This window comes from Athene noctua, chromosome 5 (assembly GCF_965140245.1).
Source record: "Athene noctua chromosome 5, bAthNoc1.hap1.1, whole genome shotgun sequence".
Taxonomy (NCBI): domain Eukaryota; kingdom Metazoa; phylum Chordata; class Aves; order Strigiformes; family Strigidae; genus Athene; species Athene noctua.
This window is the reverse complement of record NC_134041.1, coordinates 61,993,955-62,006,338: the sequence shown is the minus strand read 5'-3', so window position 1 is coordinate 62,006,338 and position 12,384 is coordinate 61,993,955. Positions and strand designations below refer to the sequence as shown.

General features: G+C 41.3%; 1 protein-coding gene across 7 annotated transcripts in view; it reads left to right on the top strand.

Moving 5' to 3' along the window:
• Positions 1 to 12,384, top strand: part of FGFR2 (fibroblast growth factor receptor 2) — an 87,151-nt gene that overhangs the window by 58,839 nt on the left and 15,928 nt on the right. For all 7 annotated transcript variants that reach the window (XM_074907865.1, XM_074907869.1, XM_074907868.1 and 4 more), the window contains 2 exons: positions 157 to 353; positions 9,634 to 9,785. In XM_074907865.1, coding sequence (XP_074763966.1) covers positions 157 to 353; positions 9,634 to 9,785 — 349 coding nt within the window. The remainder of the gene's footprint in view (positions 1 to 156; positions 354 to 9,633; positions 9,786 to 12,384) is intronic.

Genomic DNA, 12,384 nt, shown 5'->3' with positions numbered 1-12,384 from the left:
TTTAAACATTCACACTATTCTGTATATCACCCAGTCACTACAAGAATTACTGGTATTTTACCATTTCAAGTTATTCCAAGCACTGTACTGAACTCTGCTTGTACTGTGTGCTAACTCTGTGGCATGATTGTTCCCTCCTAAAAACTTCCAATCCAGCTCCTGAAAAAGAAAAAGAATATCCGACATCTCCAGACTACCTGGAAATAGCAATTTACTGCATAGGGGTCTTCTTAATTGCCTGCATGGTGCTGACAGTCATCCTGTGTCGCATGAAGAACACCACCAAGAAGCCCGATTTCAGCAGCCAGCCCGCTGTCCACAAGCTGACAAAGCGAATCCCTCTGCGCAGACAGGTAACAGAAAGTAGATAAAGAGTTTAAAAAACTTTTACCAAACAACTAAGCCAGCACATCCTTCTGATGAAAGCTTTGGAAAGGGGAATAAATAAGCATTATACCATATTGCAGTAGGGGTAGGATTTAGTTTGGCACCTAGGAGACTGGCATGGGAAAAAAGTACATCTTAACAGCACAGCGATGTGTGTCTCAAGGCAAGGAAACCAGGGCAGGGATGTTAAGAGGAGAAATGTTAAAAAAATGGAATATGTTCTGTATTAGCAGCCTATAGATGGAAAAAATGTATTTAAAGTATTTTGGGGCCTGATCCCACAGCTCATTGAAGTCAATGGAAAAAATTTTACTGACTTAATGGACTTTGGAACAGAATCCTCTTCAATTGTGTACTTTTAACGTTTCTAAGGTGACTATTATTGTAGTAACTGGATACCAGATACAGAGAGGTATTTTTCAGGAAGAATTTTGAAGGCTGAGGGGAGGGTATTTCATAGCCAAGCATCCAGAAACCACCCCAAAATAGAAAAGTGGCTGTAATAAAGTAAAAATAGGGGAGATACTGTATCAGATCTCGGACACTTTGATTAAAATGCTGATGCTTTTGAGTGGGGAACAAAAGCAAATGTCAGATTTAAAGCGCGCACAGCAGCTTCACCCAAAATATATTTTGCAATTGCTTGTGGCTGGCAGTGAGCGTTGCTGGAGAGGGCAGTACCATGAGCAACAAACCCGTTGAACGAGTAACAGGACTTTGGCTTTGTCAAAGGCCATCACTTGCCAAAACAAGCCTCTGTTCCCACATACTATCCTCTCCTGAAAGACTTGTTTCTTTTGAAGATGGAGTTTAATATGTTTTGATTTTCTTGCAGCATGTTTTCAGGATAGACCTCTGAACTCACCAAATCCACCCCCAGCTTTCAGTCTCGCGAGCTGGAGGGGTGTTGGCACCTGAGGCTGTGGTTCACCTTGGTATTCAAAATGGGCTGTCTGCAGGGTTGGATCCAGGCTCCGGTCAGGGGGTTTGGATCTGAGGGTTTAGTTCAGGTTCTTTGGATCTGGAGGGTTTAGTTCAGGTCCATCTGCACTGTGAGTAGGTTGCACAGAATTTCTGCAGTTTGTTTTTACAGCTTGCCCAGAATATTATTGCTGTCAGATATATGTGCCTTAAAAATAGTTCTTCGGTGTTTAAAATTTAGATGCATGGTCACACAGAGTTAGGGTGGAGCTTGATCTTGGAATTTTGAACGGCATTACTTTCCTCTGAACTGCTGTTTCTGAACCTCCTTGGTTAAAAATACTGCAGAGTAGTAATGCTTTAGCCATCTTCCTCTGAAATGCAGTATTTTCCAAAACCTTGGTGAGGGACATGAACTTTTTCTGATCTGAAAAAATATTTGGTTTGTTTTATGATCAAAAATGTTAATTCTTATGTTTTTCACAGCTTGGGTTTGTTTTTTTTTTTTCTAATTTTGTGATTTTATTCGTTTGCTTGAAAATCACTGCGAAGAAGAGGGACTTCTGACTGTATCAGAAAGTGATGAGAAGCCCTCAGCTCCATTCACACATCTCTATGGCTGAAGATGTGTGTAACTTTCTGGACAAAGAAGGCTTTTCAGTTGTTGTATACTTAACCATTAAATTTCTGCTTAAATATCAAAGCATCATAATAACTCAGAGCTAAGTTGAGGGCATAAAACATACTTAAGGTTTGGTGTGAGCTCAGTTGTGTCAGTTGGAAATGGTTCCTTGGGGAGAGGGTGTTATTTCATTGTGTGTGATAGCAATGCCAACCACTGCCCTCAATTTAGTTATTTATCATTAAAGGATGCAATATGGACCTTCTCCAAAGGTTTTCACAGAGGAAAAATTCTCTGTCTTAGAACATGCTTGTCAGATACAGTTTTACTGGTTTATTTTGGTTTTCTAGATTTTTCCTAGCAAAACTGGCATTTTACTTTTAAAACTGGGAATAATTTTTAGAGAAACAGTATGTGTTTTAAAGTGCAAATCCTATTTCAACCCCTAAGCAAAAATTCCACTATTCTCAATTCTCCCAAGTACTTTTTTATTAACAGGAGTTTCTCATTGAAGGGCTCTCTGTTTTTGTATCTTCGTAGAGGCAAATATAACTACTATAAGCATTAAAAGAAATCTGTACTTCTGTTTTGACGATTTCACTGGCCATTTCACTAATTGTATTAGCATGCAGAGGCGGAGTGAGATGATCAGTCCCTGAAGTCTTGCTCATCAACAGTGAAGATTCCTTAATTTTTCAGTTAGCATCTCCTTGGTCTCTAAGGCTGCTTGCAGCTGTTTACTTTCTGCATCTTTTAAAGCTGATTTTTGGATTTCAGAATTGTTGTCACAAACCAAGAATTAAAAAATAATCCAGGAGGTGTTTTATTTAATGGGTATGTGTTTCTGGGTTATTCAACGCTGTTTTGTTGTACTGTCAGGCTTACTTTTTTGTTTCACGTTATTTGTATTTCAGAGGATTGTATTTAAAGTCAGGTGGGGTTTTGTCATTAAGCCTTTATTTATCTATTGATCACAGAAGGTTCTCCCTTTGTGCTGTGTGTGGGAGGAAGAGAGAAAGTGGCTGAGCTGTTGAGAGGATGGGTGAGAGCGAGCAGGGGCGATGCTCGTGGCAGGTAGACTGTGAGCTGGGCAGAGATCTAGGGCTGCGTAATGGGATTTGTTGGAATTCCAGAGAAATGAGGCCATAGGCTGGGGAATTCTTGATATTGTTTTCAAAGCTCTTTCTGCTGGGTCAAGCTCCCTAAGGATCTGGATATGAAAATAATCCTGGTTCACGAAGAGACATTTGCATAACTGTGATGCCATCTTGTCTAAGTGGGATAAGAGTCTTGCTGAGTAACATATGGTTTGGTTTGCAGGCCTGGATTCTCATACACTATTTAGTCTGAGCTACTACAGGATTTTATCATTCCCCACATGCAGGCATTTTTTCCCTGCCAAAATGCGGTTCTTTTCACATTCATAGGAAGGGTCATGATGAAGTCAGGAATTATCAGTTCCCTCCCTCTACAATCCTAAGCTTCACTAGGAATTTCGAAATAGAAACTGCTAACAGGGAAATCTAGCAAGCAGTTCCTCTTCTTTAAATAAAAGCAGAGGTGCAGTGCTTTGTTGGTATTAGCCCTGTTCTGTTCTAGAAGTGCCAGCTTGCGAGGGAGAGAGAGAGAGGAAGTGTTTTTGTAGGATTGAACATCACAAGCTGATTTGCAGTATAGGCTTTAGGTGACAGGTTCACTCAACCAAAAAGTAAAGAGTAGCCTTAAATCGGATTTACATCTCTTTAGTAGAACTTTTTTTTTAACAAATAAATTATAATTTAAACAGAAAAAAAGGCACTCCCATCTTTGCCCAAAGTACAAGAGTTTATCATCACTTGAGCATTTTGTTAGTGCTATCACAGTTACACATTTGACAGTCTGTCAAATCTGGACCCCCTCAGTGTGGGTGTAGATAGGTGTCTTAAATAGGGAGGAATGATTTCATAGGCTTAATATTTTAAGTACATTCTCATTAATTTGTATCTGCTGTTGTTGAGTCTAATCCTTCATAAAGATGAGTGCGGTTGTGAACAAAGATTGGTTCATTTAAAGTAAGACTTAAGCTCATCCAGCAGAATAGCTAGTTCAAAATGATGATGGCAGCAGGAACCTGAAAAAAAGAAAAGTAATCTGGAGCAAGTAAAGTAACACAGTATTTCACATGGTATTGAGCTGTAAAAATAGAATTCATGTCTGAAATACAAAGATTAATATACAACTGTCAGTAGGATATGTTGCAAGGAATTTATCTTAATACCTATTTTAGTTTCTTGCTTTATCCTTGGATTTCTCTATATGGAAACCATCCACTTGCCTAGTAGTACTTGTTCTTTATGTTGTTGTGTAAGTGTTTCAAGAGGAGTGCTTTTCCTGAAGGGGTGGTGCGTGTGTGTTAAATGTCAGTACTTAACACTAGGAATCCTCAGTTTCATGTAGTGCATTTAGCCTTCCATTTTCCTAGAACCAGTCACTCAGATGGACTGTTTCTATCCACAGCTGATAGAATTAGTTACTAATTATATTTATATACATATATGCATATGACTTCAAATTAACTTCTGTAGCAGGGCCTTCAAAAAGACGGACAATTCTAGGAAATCACTGCATGGCTGCTAAAATCTCACAGCATGAGGGCCAGAACTGACAGATTTAGGCTTTGGGACATGGTATAAATCACCAGTGGAGGAACACCCTTCATAATCAATTACAGACAATTACACACTGCTCTGCAGCTGATTTTGCCACATGGCATTTAAAGATTTCAGCAAAGATTTGTTTGTTTTAAATGCTCCACTGCTTAGAAATGCTTTTAAAGCATTATCTTAGTGCTGATTAAATACAGTGTGTTGGCTGAGGGGAAAAACACGTTGTTAAAATGGGGATATAATCATGCATTGGTGCATGAGGTTTGGACACAGGGGCCTTTTCTCCTTCTGAAGTGCAGGTATGGAGCTAAAGATCTGCTTGAGACTGGTACTTTTCTTGGTTCTGGCTCCTAAGAGCAGGAAGGAAGCACACAAAGAATATTTTATGGTGGAAGTCTACCTTCCTCTGAAGCTTAACATATACCACAGTAGTCCTTTCAGTGTTTAGCTCAAGTCAAGCTGACTTCTGCTTTCCTTGCTTTAGTTAAGCACTCAAAAAAACCTCCCTAGCGCAGTGTCATCACTTAAACCAGGTGCCCCCAACGCACTGAATAGACCTTGAAGATGTTTAATTCGCCTACCTTGGGTGCCCTTCCTTGCGTCTCTGCCCTGGCTCTGCTTTGTTCCTTTATCTCTGAGAAGCACATGTTGGTGAGCTGGGTGATGTTTTGACTAGATGTCCAGCTGCTGCTTCTTGGCACCTGGTAGAGCCAAAAGGGGCCCTGTGGACTGTATATTGGCCATGCACAATTGCAAACGTGATGCAAAAACTCACTATGGACTCTGTTGTGCCCATGTCCTACGTATGTTGAATCTTTGCATGACTGAAAGTGAAAAGAGCATCCACATACCTGAAAGCAACTCCACACGCTGAAATGCAGGGTTGATGGCAGGAGTGTCACTGGTCCTTGAACCAGGGGTTGGAGAGCAATGCTGCAAGTAGCAAGCTCTGGAAAAAGGCCTTCTATCTGCTGCTACTTAAATGTGTACATGTAGATTAAAGTTGACCATGTGTACTGACCTTGGAGTAGGTAAGGTTTTCCTCATTGTTTTATAGTGCACTCTAAGGCAGTGAAAAAAGATGCTTAAAGGATGAGTTCAAAGGTTAATTCTTTACTATTGCAGAAAAGGTGAAAGGGTATTTTGAAACAGAAAATCTCCTCCAACCACAGGCCAGACTGGGTTGGCTTCATCTTTTCTGGAGCAGATTTTTATAGCCCTTGAGCTCCTGTAACTCCTTGTACTGCTCCAATTAATCAATCAGGAGAATATTCCCTGGGAGTACAGTTCATTTTTCTTCTCCCAGACACAGAGTAGTTCCTCTGGATTTCTCATCATTCCTATGCGTGTTAATGCACTTTGGTTACCTACAGCATCTCTGGCCAATCATCCAGTTATTGTGTGAAGTAAACACGTGCAATAATGTTAAAAGGGAACCTGGCAGAGTCTTTCAACTGTTTTTTCTATACTTTATTACTATTTAACTTCTGTTTGAAATGCATCACCAGAGTATTTCAGTTTATTGCAAGTTTACATTTATAGGTTTTAACCGTGCTAAGACCATTGAATTGTGAATGTAAGAGCTAGTGAGAAGATGAAACTCTAGTAGAAAATTGAACAGTGTCTGATACATTGTATTCATGAAAAAAAAAAGACTTAAGAACATTTTGGGCCATTTCTGATATGTAAGTGATATCATCTAAATTTTGCAGCTTCACTTCCTTGCTTTCCTCATGTCCCATGAAAACAATGGTTTTAATGACAATGGAAAGTGAGAAAGTAAAGGCAATGTTAATAAAATGATAAATAAAACAGGACTAGAATAAATGTCTTGGTAGAATGGCTGGTGCGTGGATTTTGGAAACATGAAGGAAGCGGTCTTAGAGTATTAGGAGTAGGTTTGCTGTGAGAGAGATGTAAAAATGGAAACCAGAAATAAGAGAAATGAAATTCAGGGGAAGTTGTGTGGGACAGGAGTTTCTGCATTGTTGAGATTTGCACGTTTCTTAGCGCTGAGCTAGTTCATTTCATGAAGCTTCATTCTTAAACTGTAGTGAAATAGTGAAAATATAAAAATAAGTAGAAGTCTTAATTCCAGCCCAGGTTCTCACGTTGACCTGCCATGCAGCTCTGAGTGAGCGGTTCAGCTCTAGCAGGTGTGTTTCCCTCTAGGCTGGGCATAGCAGCATCTCTCTCGAAGGACTGACTCTGTTCAGTATTCACTTACTGATTGATTTAGAGCTACGTAGTCTGCCTTAATAGAAGCTTTCTGTTTGTATCCCAAGTGGTCACCATATTTATTAGCTTAGAGGAATGTGCCAGGTAGTTATATTTGCTGAAAGTAAATATTAACATCAGCGATGGTTGGATGGACAAGGGGGAAAGCAGTCCACCTCTCTTATTTGAATGGTAGCTGTATTTGTGCAGTCATACTCCCTTGTTCCATGGATATCACATCGTGCATGCAGAAGCTGGAGCTTCTGCTATCAAGAAAGGTCTCTGTCAGCTGCAAAACTGATGACCAAGGTTAAATTTTTTTACAGCAGTCCTTAACACTTTTTCTGTATGAGACCTCTTCCAGTCTTAATCTCTGGTCTTAGAAGAATGTCAAGAAACCAACCCCATTTGATTGAGATGGGTTTGAGGATGTCAGCCTGCAAAAAGACCTCTCAAAACAGGTTGTCAGAGTCATGATGAGAGATTTCTTTGAGAGCTTTAGCCTTGTCCTGTCAAAATAAATTGTGTAAGAGCATGACATGGTTGCAAAAGCTTTTCAGACCCATTCTGAGGAACTGGAGTAATGCCGTGGGCTGAGATGCTGTAATAGTTAATTGGACTTGAAATAAGGGAGCACTAAGTTGTGCTTATCAGGTGTCAAGAGAGGAGACAAGAGGATTTTGTGTTCATATCGTTGTCACCAGTTTGCACTCTAATGCTATTAGGATCTGTTTACTTACTGCTTTTTTTTTTTTTTAATATAGTTATAAGACCTCTGGAACAAAATTGTAGCCCAGTGGCACTTTACATAAGCAAACCTGTTGTCAAAGTTGACTCCAGGTGATAAGGACAAAGGTCGAGAGTGGTAGTTATTGCAATACTAGGCTTCCAGCTTGGGCAGGGTCCCAACGATGCTGGCTGAGAAGCACCTCCTGCCGCCTGATGTGAGGACAGGAACCAGTGATGGCATTGTGGAACAACTGGAACAACCTTCACCCCTCTTGGCCATTGCGTTTAGGCTTGGTCAAGACTGTCACAGCCTGGAGAGAGACAGAGGAGTCACACTCAAAGGAGGAGAAGACTGGCAATACAAGCATTTTTGTTTTGTTGTTCATATTCACTTGAAACTCTGAGGTCAGCAGACATCCGGCTGCTGCTTGCAGGTTTGAGGAGAGCACCGTACAGAAGATACACCATTCACACCAAAAACGAGTTTCCTTATATGGATGAAATAGCCGCCTCATTTTTCAAAGCAGTTATCAACTACCTTTGCTCTAAGGAAAATGTTGAGACCAGTAAGAAATCATACCTCAAAGTGAATTATGTTTCAACGCATTGGACATGAAATTATTTTAGGAGCTCTTCTTCACCTTGCCTGCAGAATCTTAATTAAGAATGTAGTTAACTGAAAACTTAAGCATCCCCTGATTATTGTGATAGCTTTTTGATGCTTTCAATATTGGATGCTTAGAAAATACAGAATCGTAGAATCATTTAGGTGGGAATAGACCTCTAAGATCATTGAGTCCAACCATTAATCTAACACTGCCAATGCCACACTAAACCATGTCCCTAAGCACCACATTTACACATCTTTGAAACACCTCCAGGGATGGGGACTCCACCATTTCCCTGGGCAGCCTGTTCCAATGCTTGACAAACCTTTCAGTGATGAAAGTTTTCTTAATATCCAATCTAAACCTCCCATGGCTCAACTTGAGGCCATTTTCTCTCATCCTATCGCTTCCTACTTGGGAAAAGTACAACACCCACCTTGCTACAACCCCTTTCAGGCAGTTGTAGAGAGTAATAAGGTCTCCCCTGAGTCTCTTTTTCTCCAGGCTAAATAACACCCGTTCCCTCAGCTGCTCCTCCCAAGATTTGTGCTCCAGACCCTTCACCATCTTCGTTGTCCTTCTCTGGACACGCTTCAGCACCTCAATGTCTTTCTTGCAGTGAGGGGCCCAAAACTGAACCCAGCGTTCAAGGTGTAGCCTCACTTGTGCTGAGTACAGGGGGACAATCACTGCCCTAGTCCTGCTGGCCACGCTATTGCTGACACACGCCAGGATGCCATTGGCCTTCTTGGCCACCTGGGCACACTGCTGGCTCATGTTCAGCTGCTGTCGACCAACACCCCCAGGTCCTTTTCCATCTGGCAGCTTTCCAGCCACTCCTCCCCAGGTCTGCAGTGTTGTGTGGGGTTGTTGTGACCCAAGTGCAGGACCTGGTGTAAGAGAATCCAACATTTCCTATGCAGTAATGTTCATGTAACCTTGATCATTGACACTGATGAAAAATATGGGAGCCTTTACAAAAATAACATTTTTTCAATTAAAACCCCAAAATTTCAATTTAATAGTAACACCAAAAAGAAAAAGGTAAATTGTGTGCTGATTTGGGAGGAGAAATGGTGACATGGACAGCTAGAAGTTAGTGGAAGAAGAGAACTTATTGGTAACATTTGCTTACACTATAAGCTGCCTACTTAGATATCTGCGGGTGATGATGTAAATACTTTCAATCAATTAAAAAAAATTAATTTGATAAACAGTGAGAAAGGCTTATTTAATGTATCTTCTGAGTGAATGTATTTAAAACTTAGAGGGTTTTCAACCTATGGGCCAGACTTAGAGCCTTGGCAGCAATTAGAGTCAGTATTGTGCTTACAAGGGAGGTGAGAATAGTACACTAGAAACAAGACTGTAGGTTGAGCCTCTTTTCTGGTACCACTGTTCTGAGCTGGCTTGGTTATCAAGTACTGCTGCTTTTCAGATATTGGGCCAAGATTACATCGATGCCTTTTCCCCCCCCTCTTTGCATCCTGTATTGCAACAACAGGTGTCAGCAGACTCGAGTTCCTCCATGAATTCCAACACACCTCTGGTGAGGATAACTACTCGCCTCTCCTCTACTGCTGATGCCCCCATGCTGGCAGGAGTCTCGGAATATGAATTGCCAGAAGACCCAAAATGGGAATTTCCAAGAGATAAGTACGTAGCCCGTTTCCCTTAACACTGCCTATGCACATCTGAAAAACATAACACGGTATGGGAGGAAGCATCTTTCCTAATGTCTCCCAAGGTTTCTTTAGTTAAAAGAAAATCTCACTTACTTGAGCCTCTTCTGAAGATGAAGATCCAATTCAGTTATCTGAAATCAGTTTGTTTAAATAGAAACTAAATTTTCCTTGCGTGTCATTATAATTTTATTTTCAGATTTCTTGTGTAGGTTTTCAGATACCGTGCTGAATTGTAACTCCTCTGTTAGGAAGGGAGTAAATCTGAAATGTTGTTTCAAAATATATAGTCAAGGCTGTGAGAGATAACCACGTACAAGCATTGTTGAAGATTTCCCAAAACAATACCTCTGTACATTAAAACATGTTCCTTACTTGATTACTTAATTAGTTAATATTTATAAAACAAGTAATACAGTATCATGTAGGAGATAGAGAAAGACTAAAATATGATATTAGACAATGTTTTCTTTCTGTCAGGACTTTGGGTAGGATTTTGTGTTGATTTTGTATTAACTTGTATTAATGGAAATGATTTTTGATTTAGAGGGACATCTTGCATACTGTGGGCATATATGTACCACAACTGTGGCTTGAAAGTATTCGGTTTCAAGCAGGGCATAGTGAAATCTGATAAATGCAAATTTGTATGGCTACATATTAATTTCTTCAAAGTCTGTTAACTAACATGCAAAATGAGCTTCTGAATAATCTAATTAAAGCTGTAACTGTATCAATATAAAAAAGACATGTAAAATAGATAATATTAACACAGACCCGTGATTATTTATTAAAGTTAGTACTAACTTTAAGAAGTCTTTAGGTGGCTTTGAGAAAATAACACCTCTTATCGTGAACAGTTCTCTTTGAAAGTTCAAGGTTGTAACTTTTGGATAGAAGAGCTGTAATTTTGAACCTTCTGACAACTGTTCTGGAAATTATTTTAATGATGTAGCTGAAAACTAGTGCAAAATGCTGTAATTGCCACCTGCAGTATTCTAGTCAACAGTGAGGGCCTGTATATGTACTTCTGTCAGCCCATGCCCTGGGGGGATACACCAAATGCGGAAAATTTTAGAGTGCTAAACATTTAAAACCAGCGTTCAGCACAAATGTAGGTGGAGCAGATTTGCAATGAAAGGAGGCTATTTAGAGGCAGTTTATTAGGTTGGGGGGCAGGAGGCACACAATGAGGGGTTTGTTACTTTAGTCCTAGCAGGGCAATAGCACATAAATTAACCAGTTTCCAATGCAAATGTTTGTTCTCTGCCAAGATCCTAAATTCAATTTTAGTTCTGGAGAAAACGCAGGATGACCTCAGCATAGCATACGCTGCCCTTCAGTCTTTGCACCTTTTTAAACTTGCGTTTGCTTTAGAAACCAGTCCAAAACAGCTTGAGGAATTCTCACCCAGGCAAAGACTGCATTTGACAAGGAGTCTGTGGGCTGCCCTCGGGAGGAACCACCTCTCACTTCTGTCCTGTGCCTGAGCAGATAAGCGGGGTTTTCAAACCACATAGCCCTGGTCTAAGGCTCTTCTGTTGATGGTATGACAACCTCTCCCTGTATTTCATGGGGAAAGACATGTTTTTAAGAATGAGTCCCTACATAATCATACCTGTGAATTTTGCTTTTGACCATGGAAAACCAAGACCTTAAGAAATCAGTTCTGAAAAGCCAATTCTGGCCACTACGCTGGGTAACGTTAGCAGCATCACACCTGCCGAGCACCCTCTCTGATTTCTGCCATGGCACTTCTGGGTGTTAAGTGATATTCTCTGTGAGTAAAGGAACACAAATCTGGCCCTTAAGCACTTAGGTTGGAATGAAAAAGGCTTTACCCAGAGGCTTTGAGGTTTCTTTTCTATTTTATCTCTTTATCCTCATAAAGTTGAGATCGACATCTCTGTGTCTGTTACAGCTGAGCGGGTTTTACAACGAGGGATGTGCTCCACAAAATGCATTTTTGCAGAGCCCTCTTCAATGACTGCTCTTTTTAGAAGGTTTTTTACGTTGATACTATGATTATAACTGAGTTTCAATTTCCTCTGGTCTCTGCTTCCCGCTCTCTGAGCAGAACCTGGGTGCTGCAGACAGGAGGCATCTCCTCTTACCCTCATAAATGACACTTGTGGCAGCAAAGAGCCCGCAGCCAAGAGACAGCCGCTGTGCTAGACCCAGCTGTGGATAAATAAAGCATCCCGTCTCGCCCCTTAAAGGATCAAAGCGCTGGGGGAATGCACAAGGATGTCAGAAGAGTGATCTTGCTGTGGGTGGGGAGGCCGTGGAGAAGATGGCTCGTAGGGGACGCTCAGATCTGCCAAGTGCTTTGTCCTGCGGAGGTGCTGCCTTTGTGCGGCCGGGCAGGGAGGGCCCTGCCGCCCGCCTGGGCCTGGCCACTGCCTGAGCTGCACCGGGACGTGCAGCCGAGGAGCGGAGCCGACGGCCGTGGCAGCTCCTGGCAGCCCTTCAAGGCGCGTGAGCATCGCCGGCGCCTTCCCCGGGCTCTCGCAGCAGGAACCCCTCCCGAGCCTTTGCCGCACGCTTGTCGACGGCCTCTTTTCCCTTCCCCT